At 54.9% G+C, this 18,249-nt stretch overlaps 2 protein-coding genes across 4 annotated transcripts; one reads left to right on the top strand and one right to left on the bottom strand.

Moving 5' to 3' along the window:
* Nucleotides 1-690: 690 nt before the first annotated feature.
* Nucleotides 691-8,393, top strand: NT5C3B (5'-nucleotidase, cytosolic IIIB). Of its 3 annotated transcripts, XM_067715284.1 has the most exons (9): nucleotides 691-742; nucleotides 965-1,063; nucleotides 1,639-1,708; nucleotides 1,795-1,841; nucleotides 4,097-4,182; nucleotides 4,749-4,838; nucleotides 5,824-5,986; nucleotides 6,834-7,034; nucleotides 7,891-8,393. In XM_067715284.1, the coding sequence occupies exons 1-9, from the start codon at nucleotides 731-733 to the stop codon at nucleotides 8,023-8,025; spliced, it is 903 nt and encodes a 300-aa protein (XP_067571385.1). In that variant the 5' UTR covers nucleotides 691-730; the 3' UTR covers nucleotides 8,026-8,393. The 3 variants fall into 3 exon arrangements, with proteins under 3 accessions (XP_067571385.1, XP_067571383.1, XP_067571384.1); XM_067715282.1 differs by having other exon boundaries at nucleotides 696-1,063; XM_067715283.1 differs by lacking the exon at nucleotides 965-1,063 and having other exon boundaries at nucleotides 697-964.
* Nucleotides 8,394-9,923: 1,530 nt separating this feature from the next.
* On the bottom strand, nucleotides 9,924-17,970 carry FKBP10 (FKBP prolyl isomerase 10). Its single transcript, XM_067715279.1, has 10 exons — nucleotides 17,426-17,970; nucleotides 14,703-14,848; nucleotides 14,185-14,374; nucleotides 13,925-14,070; nucleotides 13,278-13,467; nucleotides 13,021-13,166; nucleotides 12,230-12,422; nucleotides 11,770-11,912; nucleotides 11,378-11,541; nucleotides 9,924-11,006 (listed from the first exon to the last, which is right to left on the bottom strand). The coding sequence occupies exons 1-10, from the start codon at nucleotides 17,785-17,787 to the stop codon at nucleotides 10,821-10,823; spliced, it is 1,866 nt and encodes a 621-aa protein (XP_067571380.1). The 5' UTR covers nucleotides 17,788-17,970; the 3' UTR covers nucleotides 9,924-10,820.
* Nucleotides 17,971-18,249: the final 279 nt, after the last annotated feature.

Genomic DNA, 18,249 nt, shown 5'->3' with positions numbered 1-18,249 from the left:
CTGTGACATCACTCTCAGGATTGTGATGTCAGGTTCTGGAACTCTCTCCTGTCCCTGTCCTCATTCCTCCCCCCCCCCCGCCCCCATGGCATCACTCAGGCTGAAGACCACCCCACATCTTCCGCAACCAACCAGAAGCAGGACGTGACCACTAACACCACGTAAGACTTTTGATTCACTCTAGCTCCTGCTGCCCGCTTCCGGTGCTCAGTTTGGCGTCTCTGTGGCAACCATCTACCTTCTTCCGCAGCTTGGCCCTTGGCTCCTGAGACACTGAGTTCAAGGAAACCGAGTCAGAGGAGGCAGAAGGGAGAAGTAAAGCTGATGGGTTTTCATTCTGGCCCAGATGTCCAGGGCCCTCCTGCCCTCTGGACTGAGTCACTCATCTTCTGTGATGAGGAGCGAGGCCCGTGAAGGAAGCACCTTCTGGATCTTCAACAGAACTCACTTATGGCTCCTTCACACCCCCTCCCATCTGCGCCCTTTTGCTCATGCAAACCTTAAGCCTGGAAACGTCCATTCCGGTTAGGGTTTTTGTTCTAAAAAGAGTGGCACCCACCCACGTAACCCCAGCCTCTTGGGACACTCCCCGTCCACCCCCCACCCCCCGCCCCGGACCCGTTCCCCGTCCCCGCACCTCACCCCCACCCCGCCCCGCGGAAGCGACGCCTGCGCAGTGAGGCCGCGGGGCGGTCGTTGTGCCCACGCCGCCAACAGGCCGGCGAGCGCCATGGCGGAGGAGGTGAGGCGGGAGGAGGAGACCGGCGTGGGGCGGGCCCCGAAACCCCGGGCGCTCCGAGACCCCCACCGGGCCGCCTGGGCCTCGCCGCGCCACTGCGGCCGTAGGCGCCCAGGCCCGGCCGGAGCCCCCGCTCGTCGCCCGCGCCCCCGGCCCGGCCTCGCCGGCCTCCCCTTGGGCGCAACGCGGTGCCGGGGTCAGCGGTTCTCTCGGGTCTCGGGACAGGTGAGCACCCTGATGAAGGCCACGGTTCTGATGCGGCAGCCCGGGCGGGTGCAGGAGATCGTGGGCGCCCTCCGCAAGGGCGGGGGAGACCGCTTACAGGTACCGCGGGGGCGGGGGGGCTGGGGATGTGGCCTACCCAGTGCGCCTTCCCGCTTTGCTGCGGACACCAGCAAGCATGCCTTCAGCCCCTAGAAATGGCCAGCTGCCCGAGGGCAAGCCTGTTTTGCCTTGGGGAGAGCCCACCTGCCCAGCAACCTAGATTTCAAATTTCTCAGGTCGTGCTGTAGACAGAACGCACCCCACACCAGGCCTCCGGGTCTTGTCCTCACTAGCCGAGGTTGGTGGGCTCCCCAAGAAGACGCAGATGTGTAGATGGGCCAAAAGGTGGGGGCATCTTACGAAGGACCAGGGCATTGAGATGGGTGCTATTGAAAGAGTGGAAGGGGTCCTGATTCTGCAGTCCCCACCCCCATCCTCAGAGAGGCTGGATCTTCTCTGGGTTAGCACAGGTATTAACTAGGATTAGTTCTTCCTTCGGCGCTTCCTGACTCCCCCAGGGCTTTGCCCGCAGACCTGCACTGAGCTGTTTGGACTTCCATAATCATCCTCCCTGGCTGGCACAGGGCCACCCTGGAAGGAGCCTGTCTAGGCTTCATCTCTCTTTTGCATTTTAGGTCATTTCTGATTTTGACATGACCTTGAGCAGGTTTGCATATAATGGAAAGCGATGCCCTTCTTCTTACAGTAAGTCACATACTAGCTTGCTTTATTGGGCTTGACAGGACGATGGCTTATAAGGGGCAAGTAAAAGGAGTTCCGTGTTTTTGCAGATATTCTGGATAACAGCAAGATCATCAGTGAGGAGTGCCGGAAAGAGGTGGGTTACTCCCTTCTCTGCTCAGGAATGGCTATCATATACGACTTCCAGTGGTTCTTGGTTAGGACCAAAGATTCCAGGGTTGAGACCTTAGAAGATTAATTTTTTTAAAAATTGTTGTTATGCTCAGGTGGACCTAGTCTTAATACACTGAAACAGCTTTTCCTTATTGGCCAAGACACGTGATGATAGATGGTTGGAATATGCTTACTCCTATCTGTAGAACTTAATAGGAGACTTTGATGTTTGCTGTTTAACCCTCCCACAACTCCGAGAGGTGGATAGAATCATTACTGTCTCCATTTAGCAGATGGGAAAACAGAGGCTTGGAGAGGTTTGAGCAACGTACCCGAGGTCATACAGCAAGATGCAGAGCTTGGTTTTCCCATAGATCTGATTCTGTTCCCGAACTCTTTCCTCTATATTATGCTCTTTCCTTGATAGTATAAATTTTCTTGGTAAGGCAGCAGGTACCAAGAAAGGCTTCTGAATTAACATCTGTGTATGAAACTCCCGTTTCCATAAGATGCATACAGATACTGTAAAGAGATCCCTGTAGGCTTGGAGTTCATTTTACTTTGCTACGCGTTCTTCCCATCAGTGTCCTCTTTGCCAGAGCAGAGCTGTGCTAGCCCCTCGTTTCTCTGCAGGTTGCTGAGCTCTTTCTGCTAAAGAGCTATATCATTTAGTTCCACTTGATTATGAAGTTCACCAAATTGGTTACTAAGTGGTCTGCTGGTCTGCCATATTGGTCAGATCTTCTAATACTCTGTCATGATTACTGGTTATTAAGATGGACAGTGAATTATAGATAGCTCTTCTGTTTCTACACCTGTCTCTCTGGTGATGCCACTTGTAGCTTAAGGTAGATTCTGGCTCCACCACTGATTACCTTTGGCAGGTCACTTTTTTTGGTTCCTCACATCCCTGATCATAGCAGCTTCCAGAGAGCTACGTCCACAAATAAGACAATAGGTTTGGATGCCCTCTCTGGGATAAAGAAGCTAGAGAACATTAAGATTTGTGGCGTTGATGGGTTCCTGAAGAAATTAACAAAGCAAAATTTATGTAAGAAATCTTTTTTCTTTTTAAAAATTTATATTCTGGGGGTTTCCCTGGTGACGCAGTGGTTCAGAATCTGCCTGCCAATGCAGGGGACACGGGTTCGAGCCCTGGTCTGGGAGGATCCCACATGCCGCGGAGCAGCTAGGCCCGTGCGCCACAACTACTGAGCCTGCGTGTCTGGAGCCTGTGCTCCACAAGAGAGGCCACGACAGTGAGAGGCCCGTGCACTGCGATGAAGAGTGGCCCCTGCTTGCCGCAACTAGAGAAAGCCCAGAAACGAAGACCCAACACAGCCAAAAATAAAATAAATAAATTTTTTAAAAAAAGAAATTTATATTCTGTTGAATTCTGTTATACTTTCAGAAAAATGTTCTCACACTCAAGGAAACATTGAGAATCTTAATACATTTTAGGAGCTTGCTGTCTCTGTCACTCTTTGTATTTAACCCTCTTTTGGACTGATGGTCAGGGACTCCATTTGATCTCATAATATTCCGACACCATGCACGTATTAAAATTAAAATTTTTTACTCAGTCAATTCTCATTTTTATTGGGCACTGTTACTGACTGAGCCCATGTGACACATGATCCCTGAAGCAGCCTCCCTAGATTGTGGAAGGTCCTGGCATGTGGAAGGTGACCTTAGCCAGAGGAGGTGCACAGAGATGCTCCCCGTGAGGTTGTCCACCTGACATTGGCAGTGCGATGGAGTTATCCCCTAACATGCTGTGTCCCAAGCTCCAGTCTTCTAGTTCACTTGAATGATTTTTGCCAGATCTGTGTAAATTACCCTGCCTTTAAAGATCTGAATGCAGTTAACTTGCAAAAGAAAGGAGCAATCTTCATGAAAGCATGAGTGTGCTATTCTAGTTTTCTTTTTTTCCGACATACATTAAAATGAATCCCAAACCACTAAAATGAAAAGTGTTTTTATCCATGTACGCCCCCCCCAAAAGTTATCTTGCCTACCACCTGAGAAAATATACCACATTTTGGGAAATACAGCGTTAAATCAGTTCTTACTGATTAAGCAGGAGTGCAGAGGGATGGCCGGCTCTGCAGCTCCAGTCACTCCCTTACCTGGAGTTGCATCTTCTAGGTGACTTTTTTCTCATGCTGGACTGTAGGACTCTGCTGGGGAAAACTTGATGTGGACTAAACGGCTTTTCTCTTCATTTCGATGTCACAGCTCAAAGCGCTCTTCCACCACTATTACCCAATTGAGATTGACCCACACCGGACCATCAAAGAGAAGTTACCTGACATGGTGGAATGGTAAGTGATGGTGGTGGTGAAACGCCCCTGGCCCTCACGATGCTTGGTCTGGACGGGGGCGTATTTTTCCTGAGCTTTGGTCAGATGCAGGCTCCTTTACCTTACTGAATGCTTAACTGAAGGCCACAAGCGCAGCTGCTAGAACAAATTGTCCAGATAAAGCCAGGCTACGTGTGGCTACTGCTAGAGTAGAGGGCTCACCAAGTATCCTTGGAATGAGTTAGAAGCCCCTTAGTTTGGGGCAATAAGTGCTTTGGGGCAATAACCCTCCTAAGGAAACCAGTATCACTGGGCAAAGCCCCAGTTCTCCATAGAGTGGGGTCACAGAGGAAGGGATTCAGAAGAGCTTTGACATCAGCAGCAACTTGCCCAGCTCTTGTGTTGCTGCTGTGTTGCTGTCTTACCCTCTTCCTTTAGGGACAAGCAGGGTCCTTCAGGAAATGGCTCTGGGGGAAAGGATGAGGCCTCCGCTGTCAGTACTTCCAGAGGAGACTCGGCCCTGAGATGGGAAAGGTCACTTTACTTAGTGGTTTGAATTTGGGGTTTTGTGGGGTGTCTGTTTCCAGGTGGACCAAAGCGCATGAGCTCCTGTGCCAGCAGAAGGTTCAGAAGTTTCAGATAGCCCAGGTGGTGAGAGAGTCCAACGCAATGCTTAGGTGAGCTGCCTGCTCTGGAAAATGTTTCTGCCAGACTGTTTGCGATGGGTTTGCTCACAAAAGAGAGGCTGGGAAGAATCAAAGAGGAGTCGGTTGCTGGGAGAGTCAGAAGCGATCTAGCACCATGAGTAGATGACGTGGAGAAGGTCTTGCTTGTCCTCTCTGGACACAGCCAGAGAATTTTCTATCCTTGGGTGTGTCCCAGGATGCAGTCTGCTGGTAGTGGATGTGGTGTGAATATGACCAGGGCTCCATCTCCTAGAACAAACAGCGTCTAGCTCATTCTTCCCAATGATAAACAGACTTTTGGGGTCCCCATGGCGACTGGCGTTCTTTATCCAGACATGGGAGTTGGCTGACCTAGGGCCCTTGATCTTCCGTGGCCTTCACAGTGCAGCTGTCTGCTGGAGCGTTCTTTACTGGAGGAGGGATGAGGGCACGTAGAGGAAGGAGTCCACACGGGTGCCTTCCCTCAAGGATTGTGTGTCCTGATTGGGGAGAGAGGCTAGCTCGTGGAAAGCCAGGAGAGTAGACACGTGCAAACCCAGTAAGTGCCTGGGTGGGTTGGAGGTGTCCCCCAGTGAAGCTGCCTCAGGATAGCTGCCTGGTTGTATTTTGCTCAGGCAAAATAATACAGAAACAAACAAACAAACAAACAAACAAAAAATGTGGTTATATGGTGTATATGAAGTTCAGGGGCAGGGAGAGCAAATCAATGGTGATGTGAAGTCAAAATGGGGGCGATGGCATCGACTGGGAAGGAACATGAGGGAATCTTGACCTGATTAGTAAGTACATGTGTGTGAACATATGTAAATATTAACTGAGCTGAACACTTAAGATTAGTGCACTTTAATAATTTACTGTATGTATTTTATACCACAATTTAAAATGTTTTTTAAAAATGTTAAAGATGTAACCCAAATAGAAAATAAAGAACAGTCGCAGAGGCAGTGCCATTTCAGAACCGTTCATGTCACTTCAGGGATGGATACAAGACGTTCTTCAACACCCTCTCCCAGAACAGCGTTCCCCTTTTCATCTTCTCCGCGGGCGTTGGGGATATCCTGGAAGAAATCATGCGGCAGAGGAAAGTGTTCCACCCGAACATCCACATCGTCTCTAACTACATGGAGTTTGATGAAGATGTGAGCTGGGGCTGGAAGAGGGGTGGGGACCGCCAGCCAGGGTGCTTCACCCTAAATGTTAACCGTGATGGGGGAGGGGGGAGGGAAGGCATACCACCTTCTTTGCCCTCGGCAGTTATTTATTTATTAGTGCCAGCTAAAGACAGTCGCTTTTGAAGGACCCACTCTTGGGTGTTGGCTGACAGTCGACTCTGCCAGGGAGGACTGAGTTTAGGGCTTGGCCAGGCCCTGTGTCACTGTCATGGCTCGTGTGCCATCCTAGGTACTCAAGGGCTTGGACTTGGACTTGTTTTTCTTGAGCCAGAGGTGGGCTGCTCTGACTCACCCGTGTTCTGACTTCTTCCCCTTAAAACCAAGGCTGGAATTTTCATCCCTTTGACCTGTGGTTAGGGTGTGGCCCACAGCTGAGGTTAGCGCACATGTAGCCAGGCAGCGCTTGTATCACGGGCTTCATGCTTTCACCAGAGTAGGCGATCAACAATATTTGATGGTTCCTGTTAATTTAAACCAGGGGTTGTAAACTTTTTCTGTAAAAGACCAGGTAGTAAGTATCTCGGGCTTTGCGGGCAATATGATCTCTGTCACAGCTACTCTGTCACACAAAAAAGCACCCGTAGACAAGATGTAAACAAGTGGACCTGGCTGTGTTCCAGCAAAGCAATTTACAAAAATAGGCCAAATCTAGTCCACGGGCCCTAGCTTGCTGGCCCCTAGTTGGATCACAATGAAGTTCTGGCATTATCTGTGGCTTTCAGGATTCCCTTTCCTCTGTGGCAGAGACAGTGGAACACTGGTCCCGAATGGGCCCTTGTAGTCCTTCTGTCTGTCTCTCGTCTTGATTATTTAGGGCTTCCTAAAGGGATTCAAGGGCCAGCTCATACACACCTACAACAAGAACAGCTCCGTGTGCGAGAACTCTGGTTACTTCGAGCAGCTTCAGGGCAAAACCAACATCCTCCTGCTGGGAGACTCCATGGGGGACCTCACCATGGCCGATGGGGTTCCTGGCGTGGAGAACATTCTCAAGGTTGGCTTCCTAAATGACAAGGTAGGTAGGAGACCCGGGTTCTTCATGGCCGGCTTCTCCTTCATTCCTGTTAACGAGTGCTTATTGAACACCTTCTGTGGGCTGGACCCTGTGTGAAGTACGAGAGGCACAGAGGTCAGACACAAGCCATAGTCTCATAGGAAACAGAAGAAATACCCAGTGGTTACAGCTGTGCACGAAGCACACGGCGTGACCCAGAGGTCAGAGCACGTCATCAGCCCACACTTACCGAGTGCTGCGCACGTTAACCCAGTTCATCTGTGCAGTCATACTCTGAGGTAGTGACTGTTATACCCAGTTTACAAATGAGGAAACTGAGGCAAGGGGGTTCAGTAACTTGCCCAAGGTGACATAGTTTAGAAAGTGGTTGGGCTGATTACCAGTCCTCCTAAATCATACCAGTAAGGCATGATTGAGATGGGAGATGTTGGTATTCAGGATGTGGGTTTATAATTTAGAGAAGGAAAGCATAGGAACAGACCAGAGGTTGACAGGGGTGAAAACATAAGGTCACAGAGGGGCACAGTATGGCATCAGGCTAGAAGGCCTCCAGTTCTCACCCTCAGCCGGCAGGTGCTGAAGCCTCATGAAGATTCAATCCAGATAGATTAGAGGTAACGTCTGATAGTTTTTGTTTCTAATGGTTGTGATGGTCCTTTTGGCACTGACCCAAGGGTTAATTGTGGCGGCCTGCATCCATGGCCATCTGTGTCTCCAAAGGGCAGGTCCCGGTAACCTTGAGCTCCTCCTGGGGAGTCGCAGCTTGAATGCCCTCTTCCCCAGCCCCAGGTGGGCAACAGCGGGCAACGCGGAGGGCAGGGCGCTGGGGGACTCTCGGTCTCTGCTCCCCCGGCAGGTGGAGGAGCAGCGGGAGCGCTACATGGACTCGTATGACATCGTGCTGGAGAAGGATGAGACGCTGGACGTGGTCAACGGGCTGCTGCAGCACATCCTGCAGCAGAGGGACTGCACAGAGATGCAGGGCTCCTGAGGGCGGGCCGGGGTCAGGCCCCGCGGGCTGTGATGCGGACGGGCTTCACCGGAAGGCTACTCTGCTCTGAGCACTGCTCCTGCCTGTGCTGCAGAGAAGAGTCCGGGCGGCCGGGAGCTGCTGGCCCACACCCCTCCCTCCCCCTTTCCCTGGCTTCGTGGTTTGTGTTCTGCAGAGCCTTGAGGGAGCCCTGCCAGCCCGGAGGGCAGCAAAAGCCATTCCAGATGAACGGTGGACCTACACAGTGTTAGCACTTTAGGAATCATTTGGTCCAGGGAATCTTTTTTCCAGTATTTTTTAACATGGGCAGCTGCTCTTCAAACAAATCTAATATGTGAAACAGATCAAAATAAAAAAAGGAAAACACAGAGCTGTTCCGATTGGGGTGGGGGCGGGGCAGAGCCTGTACCTCCTGGTTCTGGAGGCGCAGGAACCTCCGAGAAGCTGCTAGAGCTCCACGGAACACAGTTTGAAAACCCCTGAATTAGCCCAGGAGACGCTGAGCACAGCGAGCACAGCCTAGTGTGTCTGTGGGCATCACGGTGGGCAGGCAGGGTCGGAAGGGTGTGTTTCTGGCCTGGAATGGTTTGACTTGATTCTCATGCAGCCGTTAAACGTGAAATTCAGCAGGGATCAGCTGAGTTTGGCCGGCCCTGGATGCAGAGCCCCCTCTCTATGGGTCCCTAAAGTGATGCATATGAGTGTGGATTTTCACTGGGGCCCTTGGCTCCTGTCCTTCCTCCTCCTCCACGGCCACTAAAGTGCACGACTTAAGGGTGGTTGAGTCGGGACCTGAAGGGAGCCGGTGCTCAGGGTGGTCGGATCCGTTCCCTCATCCGCCTGCCTGGTGGCTGGTAAGTTGTGTTTGTCTGCAGCTCAGCAGAGAAAGTGATGGGCCAGCTGACTGAGGGCCAGCTGTGTGCACCCAGGTGCTGCAGGTGCCGTTTCATCCTCACAGGGGTCCTGCATGAGGTACGTTTCATCCTCACAGGGGTCCTTTTCCACTTAGAAAGGACCAGTCCTTTCTAACACTGGGGTTGCAGTGTTTCCGACAGAGCCAGCCTCCTCTTCTGCATCACGCTGCCTCCACACGGACTTAGTTCAGGCTGTCCTGTTAGGCTTGGGGGAGGGTGGTCATCATCTGAGGCCGTCACCTCTGTCGACCCCGAGGTGCTTTCTGTGCTTTGGGACCAGGGAGTATCAGTTGCTGGCGACCGTGGGGAGCAGCTCCGTCTCTCGGGGGATCTTGGGCAAGAGCTCGGTGCTTGTGGGGGCAGTTTGGGGTGTGAATCCAGTCATTTTCTCTCCCAAGCATCCCCCCCACCCCACCCCCTTGGATGGCTTGGGTCACCTCTGTCGCACTGGCCAGAGTCCAGCCAGGCAGGTGAGGGCAGATGGCCTGATGAGTGGCTGAAGCAACTCCTTCCTCAGGACACCAGAGGTTTGAACTCCATTACCTTTCTCTCTGGCAGGAGGGAGAAGCACCAGGCAGGTGGTAACAGCTGGCGGCCAGGAGCAGGGAGAGGTGGGAACGTCACCATATTAGAAACGGTCTGTGTGAAAGGGGAATCTGACCTGTGTGGTTTAATTTAACCCCTGAGCTTTGCATGTTGTGTTTGAGTTCAGGGAACTTGTTTTTCCATTCAGCTGGGACCCTTAGGAGATCAGGATCATGTCTCCAGGCCTCCCCTGCAGGCCCCTCTCTGTGGACACGTACCCCCCAGCCTCCCTCCATGGTGAGGGCCCCAGCTGGGCCTCAGGGAGGCAGGAGGCTGAGACCTAGGGACACAGGGTCTTGAGCTGAAGGGCCATGGAGATGGCCTGCCTTGCTCCCCTTCCTCCCAACACTTGGGTCTAAGCTTCCCGCCACCAATCAAGAAAGACTGCATCCCGAGGACTTTGGTTTCGGACGTGTTTTATTTGGCACAAAGGAGAAGAGGGTCTGACACCAGTTTAGCCTTTTGAGTGTGCAGAGCTCTGCCCACCCCCCCTCACCCCTCAATAATGAGCCCCTTTTCCACATTTATCTCAGCCCCGAACCAAGGATTTCGTAGCCCTAAGATCCATCCAAGTAGGTTTCCTCATACCACCCCCCTTCAATTTGCTCTTGTTCTTTGGTCCCTAGAGAAGGCAGCCTTCTTTAGGGATAAAAGGAGACACAAAGCCCAGCCCTGAAGTGCAGCACCCTAGGGGCTCTTCAGCCACCACTGGTCGGCGGCGAGGGGGCGTGAGACAGGTGAAGGGAACCGGACAGGTAAGGTAGGGCTGCCCCCCCGGAAACGTCCCCTTCCCTAGGAACCAGCCAGAGCCGAGGGAGGAAAGCTGGGGGTTCATGTTCCTGGGGAGCTGCCAGGACAGAGGAATGGGGACCGGGGGCGGGGGCGGGGGTGTGCGGGTTGAGGATGGTGAGGAAAAGTACAGGTAAAGGGGAAGTTTGGGGAGAGAAGGAAATGATGAGCTTGGCCTTCCTCAGTGTCTGGTGACACGGAGGGGAGGTCTGAGCAAGGGGCCAGCAATGACCCCAGCCAACCCACAAACTCCACCAATCCCCAGATTGGCTTTGTAATTCCAAAACTTTTAAGGAAGGGGTTTGGGGCTGGGAGAGAAAAACCAAATAGAGATCTGTGCTGTGGATTTTACTCTCGGGCAGTGGGAAAACCAGAGTTGTCCCCTCTGACCACTTTCTAGAAACTTCCAGACCTCATGCCAGCAGGGAGGGTGACTGTTGGGAAGTCGGCCCCACTGCCCGCTGTCCCCCTAGACGACCTTTGCAGTTGGGCCCAGGCCCCGGCCCTTCAGAGCTCCTCGTGGACCCGCTCCTGGTCTTCGTCCGACTTCAGCTTGAGCTCCTCAGCGGTGATGTTCCCATCCTGGTTGCGATCCTGGTTCTGGAACATGTCTCCTATGGTTTTCTCAGGGTCCTGGCCAGGCAGGAGGCGTCCCTTGCCCTCACTGACTTGAGCCTTGATGAAGGTGGAGAACTGCAGCGAGGAGAGCCAAGGGGAGGGGAGAGAGCGTCCTGCCTGAGCAGCTGTGCTCATCTTGGGACGGGTCCCCAGGTGGAGGCCTTCCAGCGAGGACTGAGGAGAGGAGCTGGTTGGTGCTGCGTCCTGAGGGGGGCGGGGGCGGAGGGCGTGCCCAGGGTCGGGCAGCCACGGGGCGATGGGCTGCATGTGCCAGAGGTGAAGGCGGGAGGAGGGGCTTAAGGCACACTGACCCGCAGAAGGGCAGCAAGACGGGTGCAGACAGGATGGTGGACACACACTGTGTTCTCGTTAGATGCCACCGTGCAAGGTGGCTCCTGCCAGGTGACAGCGTGGGAGGGATTACTAGGGGTGAACTCCTCACCCACCTCCTCCGGGGGCACCTCGCCATCCTTGTTGAGGTCCATGTCTTCAAACAGGTTGGCAGGAGGGTCTTCGTGCCACACAAACAGGTAGCCTGTGGGCAGCCCATCCTCCCGGGACATCAGCTCCACCTCAAACAGGAGCACAGCACTTCCAGGAACCCCCCGGGCTGGAGGGAGGGGAGGAGTAGAGAGAGGGAAGGGTCTGGGCCCGGCTTCACTGCCTGCCCAGTGCGCTCCCAGCCTACAGGCCTCAGCTCCTGCCTTGGCGGCTGGAGAGTGGGGCATGGAATGGGAAGCATTGGGAAGGCCTCACTCACTCCTGCCCGCAGCCATCCAGGCTCCAGGGGGCGGGGGCAGAGGGGAGGAGGAAAGCCATCAGGCCAGTCTCTGCTCACCTCCGCTCTCTCCATGGGCCAGGTGCGGAGGGACCACCAGCTGCCGCCTCTCTCCCACACACATGCCCTGCAGGCCTGTGTCCAGACCTTCGATCACCTTGTGGGCGCCCAGAGTCGCCTCCTGAGGGGCCCCGTAGTCGTGGCTGGGGGGAGAGCAGATTCCCAGGTCAGTGCTCATCCTGGTCCCTGGCAGGCCCAGGGCAGGGTGCGGGGACCCAGCAGTGCAGAGATAGGATCAATCCCCTTATCTCGTAACTGCCCTGCAGTGTGGCCGGGGGCTCATCTCTCCCTGCTCATTTCCCTCCACTGAGTGGAACTAGCAGCTCCCCTACTGCTTACTTCACCCTCCCTCTGCCTGTGGACTTAAGAATTTCAGCTTAGATGGGAACTTAGGGAGGAAGGGTCAGGGGTGCTGCTAGGCCCACCCGCCTGCCCAGCCCTGGCCCTGCCCCGGACCCACGAGGAGAAGAGCTTGGTGCCGTCCAGCAGAGAGCAGTTGTAGTGGTAGCGAACGAAGTCCCCAAGCCTGGCCGTCTCGTTACAGGCCTCCAGGGGCCGGGACAGTGTCTTGATTTCCACTGGATCTGCAGGGTTGTGGAAGTCGATGATGTGGACGTCGAAGATCAGCACAGCAGAGCCAGGGATCTTGTCTCCTGGGGCCAGAATGGGGGCGTGGATCAGCTGGAGTCTAGGAGGGGCTGCTCTAGGTCTCCATGGAGGCCCCAGACCTTCCCCATCCTGGGGTTTTAAACAAGGATGGGATGGGATGTTTGTCTACATAGTCAACTCTTGTAATGTACTCTGTGGTGGTGAGGAGGCAGGGGAGGGGAGGGGCACGCCAGCTGGAAAGCCTTTTCCATGTGTATCTTGCAACCTCCCAATAACTCACCCTGCTGATCGATGTGATTAGGTCCATTTTACAGGTGAGCAAACAAAGGCTTCCAGCAAAGCTGGGACTCAAATCCAGGTCTCTTTGCTTCCCAGGGCTATGCTGTTTCTGTTCTTCCATAACCACCCTCCCTCCCCAAGCTCAGGAGTCTGCTGCCTTTCTCCAGTGTGGAAGGGGAGAAGTGGGGGACTGCCCCCTGGAGAAAAGGATGGAGTCCTTGTGGCAGGAGTTGGGTGGGGGACCAGTTTTTTCGATGAGAGGGGCAGAGCAATGGCTGGAATCCGCCCCCTTTGCCCCTGCCCATCAGGGGGAAGGTCAGGAGGAACTGCGGTGTTGGCTTGGGGAACAGGGAGCATGCCTACCAGTCCCGTTCTCCCCATAGGCAAGGTGGGGGGGGATGGTGATTCTCCGGCGCTCCCCCATGCACGAGCCCTGCAGCCCCCGGTCCATCCCTGGGATGACATAGCCCTGCCCCACATAGGTATTGTAGGTGCGGTTTCGGGAGTAGCTGCAATACATACAAGGCGGGGAGGCGGGCAAGAGAGTCACAGCGGCCCCGCCCTTCCTGCAGCACAGAGCCGCCCCCAGCCCCCACCGTCGTCCTCAGGACCCCCCGGACCTGGAGTCAAAGAGGGTACCATCCATCAGGGAGCCGTTGTAGTGGTAACGCATGAAGTCCCCAGCCACGGCTCTCCGGACGCAGCCAGGTGGCAGCTCCAGTGTCTCCAGCTGAACCGCGTCCTTTGGGTTGTGGACGTCAATCAGTAGGACTTGGAAGACCAGGGAGGCCTGCGGGGGGATCACAGTCCCTGGGGAAGGGATAGGCTTGAACCATACACGTGGAGAGCAAAGCAGGGCTCTTCCACTCAGGAAGGCCTATGTGAGCACCGTGCAAAAAGGTGCTAACCCTGCTTTCCAGAGCCTTTGACGCCCATCAGCAGCCCCGGTTCTGCCCCTGTGAGGCCTGAGCTGAGCTCTCCCCAGGGCCACCACCAGCCCGTATGAGGCTTTGTGTGAATCGGAATAAAGCACCTTTTGTTTTTGGCTGTGCTTCGAGGCTTCCGGAATCCCAGTTCCCCAACCAGGGATTGAACCCGGACCCCAGCAGTGATAGTGCCGAGTCCTAACCACCCAAGCACCCCTTCTTAGTGAGGTGACCACCAAGGGCTAGATTGCATCACTACTTGCCTCCCTGGCTGGGTGTCCTTGTGCAGTACTCAACCTGAACAACTATATGTGGCAGCCCAAGTCCCTGCTTGCCCTCACCATAGCCTTTCTCGCCATAGGCCAGGAATGGAGGGATGACGATCTTCCTTCTCTCTCCAGGACACATGCCCAGCAGCCCCTGGTCCATGCCCTTGATCAGCCAGCCAGAGCCCACGTAGGTGTCGTAAGTGCCACCTCTACTGTAGCTGCAGAGGATGAGGTAGGGGTGAGGCTGCTGTTGGTGGGAGAGGCAGGAAGGCCCCCGACTCTCCGCTGCGTGCCACAGTCCCTGGCGCCCCAGGGCTCCTTCCAGCCCTTACCTGGTGTCGAAGGCAGTGCCATCCAGCAGCGTGCCGTTGTAGTGGTAGCGGACAAAGTCGCTGTCCTGGACCATGCGGGGGCAGTGGGGCGGGCGCAGCAAGGTGCTCACCTGCACAGTGTCCGCCTTGTTCCACACATCCAGCAGGACCACATCAAAGTAGAGGGTGGCATCCGGGGGAATAAGGCCCGCTGCGTTTGGTGCAGCCCCCAGAGTGGGGGGTGGAGTGGAGGTCTGAGCATCCTGCTTGGCCTCCCACTCCACCATCCTTAGTTCCCCTTCTCCCAGGTCAAGCTAGGATCCTACCCAGGGCCCTATTATTGCCCTTCCTCCCGCCCCAGGGGCAAGAGACGGAAAAGTCTAGTCCCAGACCTGCCGCGCTATTCATTCTGCGGCGCATGCGGCGTGACCTTGGAAAGCCGCTCTCCCTCTCTGAGCTTCAGTTTTCCGGCCCTGAGCCCTTGCTTCCGCCTCCTGGTCTCCTCCCCCCCCCCATGCCTGGGCCCCGGCTCTCCTCACCCACGCCGATGCTGCCATAGCCGAGGTGCGGAGGCACGATGAGGCGTCGCCGCTCATTGACGCACATGCCCATGAGGCCTCGGTCCATGCCGGTGATGAGGCGTCCCACGCCCACCACGATGGCCACCAAGGCGTGGCGGTCATAGCTGGGGAGGGAGGGGACAGGTGGGATACAGTGGCCTCTGCCCATGGTCACATACATGCACAGGTGCACAAGTGCGCGCGCACGCACACACACACACACACCCCATCCCCCTCCCTACACAAAGGTGCAGGTCCACAGGCTCCTCAACTCTTCAAGCCTCCCTCCTAGATGCGCGTGACTCCCGCCTTAATAGGATGGGCTGTTATGAAAGGAAGTCCTCCAGGAGGCCAGGGGCTTTTATCTACCCTGGGGTGGGGGGATGGTGCCAGCAGTCCCATCTGCTGCTGCTATCTGCTGACAGAAAAGGAGTGGGAAGTGCAGACCCAGGGCGGGGTGGGGGTGTGTGTGTGGGGGGGGAGACCAGTTATCCAGCACTTAAATGATAAGGCCGAAGAAATGGTTGGCATTTTGCATTCATTATCTTTTTAAAAATATTTATTTATTTGGCTGTGCCGCATCTTTAGCTGTGGCACTTGGGATCTTCGTTGCGGCATGCGGGATCTTTTAGTTGCGGCATGTGGGCTCTTAGTTGTGGCATGCGGAATCTAGTTCCCTGACCAGGGATCGAACCCGGGCCCCCTGCATTGGGAGCGCGGAGCCTTAACCGTTGGGCCACCAGGGAAGTCCCTGCATGCATTATCTTATTTAATTCTCTCCCTGTGAGGTGGGCATTATTATTATTATTATTATTTGCCGCACCATGCAGCTTGTGAGATCTTAGTTCCCCCACCAGGGATCAAAGCCGGGCCAAGCCGGGCCACAGCAGTGAAAGCGCCGAGTCCTAACCACTGGACCACCAGGGAATTCCCGAAACGGGCATTATTGATTTCATTTTTCTTACGAGAAAAATTGAGACTTGAGAGACCAAATGATTTGCCCAAGGTCACACAGCTAATGTTTGGTCTGTTGAACTCCAAAGCCCACGTTTGGGCCACTGCACCATCAATTCACAGAAGAAAGGAAGGGAAAAGCAGAGCTGGCTGGGGATAGGGATTGGTTTTCAATTTTGAAAAAGGCTACTCTAAAATCGCCATGGCTTTTACTTGATTTAGTTAGGTTTAAGTTTCAAGAAGTTAAGGAAAGATGGGAGATTATTATTTTGATGGAAGGTGTCATGGGTTGTGAAAGTTTTCCAAGCTCAGCACTGCTTGGATGCAACCTGGGTCCAAGAGTCCCTATCAGAATCCCCGATAGGGAGGCCATTCTCCAACTCCCAACCCCCCCTCCACTCCTGGGTGGCCACAGGCTCACAGCTGTACTCCTGTCTACTGCCTATGCCTCATTTTGCCCACTGAGCTGGTTGTACGGCCTGCTTCCTCCACAGTGCCGTTGTGAGAGCCCAAGCATGGCAAGAAGCTTCTACCAGTTAAACACTACCAAAGTTCTCCCCAGAGTCAAGGCTAATCAATGGGTACTGAACCCGCTTGCAGACCGTAAGGTACTGTGTGAAGTTCACGTTCATTCATCGTCTTGAGTCCTAACATCAGCCTTAGGAAGGAGGGATGCAGTTTTCCAGACTGTTTTTTAATCTCCTTGTTTTCAGATGAGGAAAGTAAAGCTTAAAGAGGCAAAACTCCTCGTCCATGATCACAGCCTGGGTTTGAGTCCAGGGTCTTGGTCTCAGGAGTTCGTGTTCTTACCCAATAAACTGCTCGCCTCCAAAGCCACTAATCTCTATAGGCCGAGTTGTGTGTGCGACCTGGACCCAAGGTTTAACTGAGGCTGGCCTGGCGTACGGCCCTGCCCCCACCGAGAAAAATGGACTTGCCAGAGCAGACGGAAAGCCTGGACACAGACCAGAAACCCATCTCTCAAACCCCAAGGCTGGCAAGATGGGCGACAGCACTGACCTGGTCGAGCTAAGATGGAGGGAGATGAGGGTGCGGGATCACGGGGAGAGGGAGGCATGAAAACCCTCGGAGGAGCCCAGGGTGGCATGTGTGACCGTGTGACATGTAGGCAGACAGGGTCCTTACACCAAGCTATGCCCTGCACTCCCTGATCCATCCTGCTGTCTTAGAGTGCCCACCTGCTTTACCCCACTGGCTGCTAAAACCCCTCCCCCTCCCCCCAAAACTCTACTTACTTCTTCTTCTCTAAACACAAAGGCACTGAAACCTGTGGCTGGAACCAGAAAGGGAGTCAGGGTGGATGGAAATGTAGAGGGTGCTGTGCTGAGACCACCGGAGGATTCACATGCAGCAGGGACCATGCCCTTCCCCCCAACTCTGTGGACCAGAAAACCCCCTCTATGTCTTTAAATAGAGCACTGGTAAGTAAATAGAGCAGTTCACCGTGATTCTCAAGCACTCTGAGAGACAGAGAGAGTTTGTGTGAAAGAAACAGGGGTCTTCTGAGAGGCGAAGGTTTGAAATTGAGGGCAGGGATGTCTGGGGAGATGGACGTCTAGGAGTCCCCCCACCCAGGGTGCTGTGTTTGAGGTTAGGGGATCACGGTGTGAGTAGGGAGCATGCAGACACAGCTTAAAAGCAGCAACGGGGGAACCCCAGGACTGAGAGAGCTTGGTCCCGGGCTCCGGGAAGGGAAATGGTGAGTCTGGGGGCACCCAAGCCGTTACCTCGAGTCAAACTTCTTGCCGTCCTCGAAAGTACCGTTGTAGTGGTAGCGCACAAAGTCCCCCATCTGCACTTCCCGGGGACAGGCCCTGGGGATGTGGTACCTCTCGATAACCACATCTTCCAGGGGGCTCCCGGCCGGGCTGGCGCGGCCCAGCCCCCTCCCCACGGCCTGCAGCAGTAGCAGCAGCAGCGACTGCAGCAGGGGGAGCCGGAGGACGGTGTGGCTGGGGCGCCCCGCGCGGAACATGGTGCCTGGAGCTGGGACGGCCGGCAGTGAGGGCGAGCGAGAGAGCCGCCGCCGCCGCCAGACTCCTTCGCCCCCCTCCTCCCAGAGCTGGCTCCCCCTCTTCCTGTCCTCCATCCTCACCCCCGCCCTGGCTGGTCCACGTGGAATGGGGGCTGGGGAGGCTGAGCTGGCGGGGTGGGAGTGGGGGGAAGGGGTGTGGAATTGGAGGAGGAGGGCCAGGCTGATAGCTTTAGAGTACGAGGAAAGCACCACAAAGCCCTCCAGATTTCCCCCCACCCGTACCCTGGGGCTGAGAGACCTGGGAGGGGTAGGGAAGTTCCGGAAAGTTGGGAAAGTCGGAGCCGACTTAAAAAAAAAAGTTCAGTCTTTCTTCTGGAGCCCCCCGGGTCCTAAAGCCGGACTGAAGCATCCCTTGTTTCTTTGGCTGGCAACCCCAAATCTAGGTCTCTCCAGGTGGCTGGTGAGGCTCCGGAATCGGAGGGGTATCTCAGTGCTCCCTCCCACCCCTTCTGCCCCAGGGACGGCCTCTCCAGGGACGACGGGCTGCTTTGTCCTGCAAAAGCTGGACTGCCAGAG

The sequence above is a fragment of the Pseudorca crassidens genome, chromosome 19, assembly GCF_039906515.1.
Source record: "Pseudorca crassidens isolate mPseCra1 chromosome 19, mPseCra1.hap1, whole genome shotgun sequence".
NCBI classification, from domain to species: domain Eukaryota; kingdom Metazoa; phylum Chordata; class Mammalia; order Artiodactyla; family Delphinidae; genus Pseudorca; species Pseudorca crassidens.
This window is presented reverse-complemented; position numbering and strand designations above follow the sequence as displayed.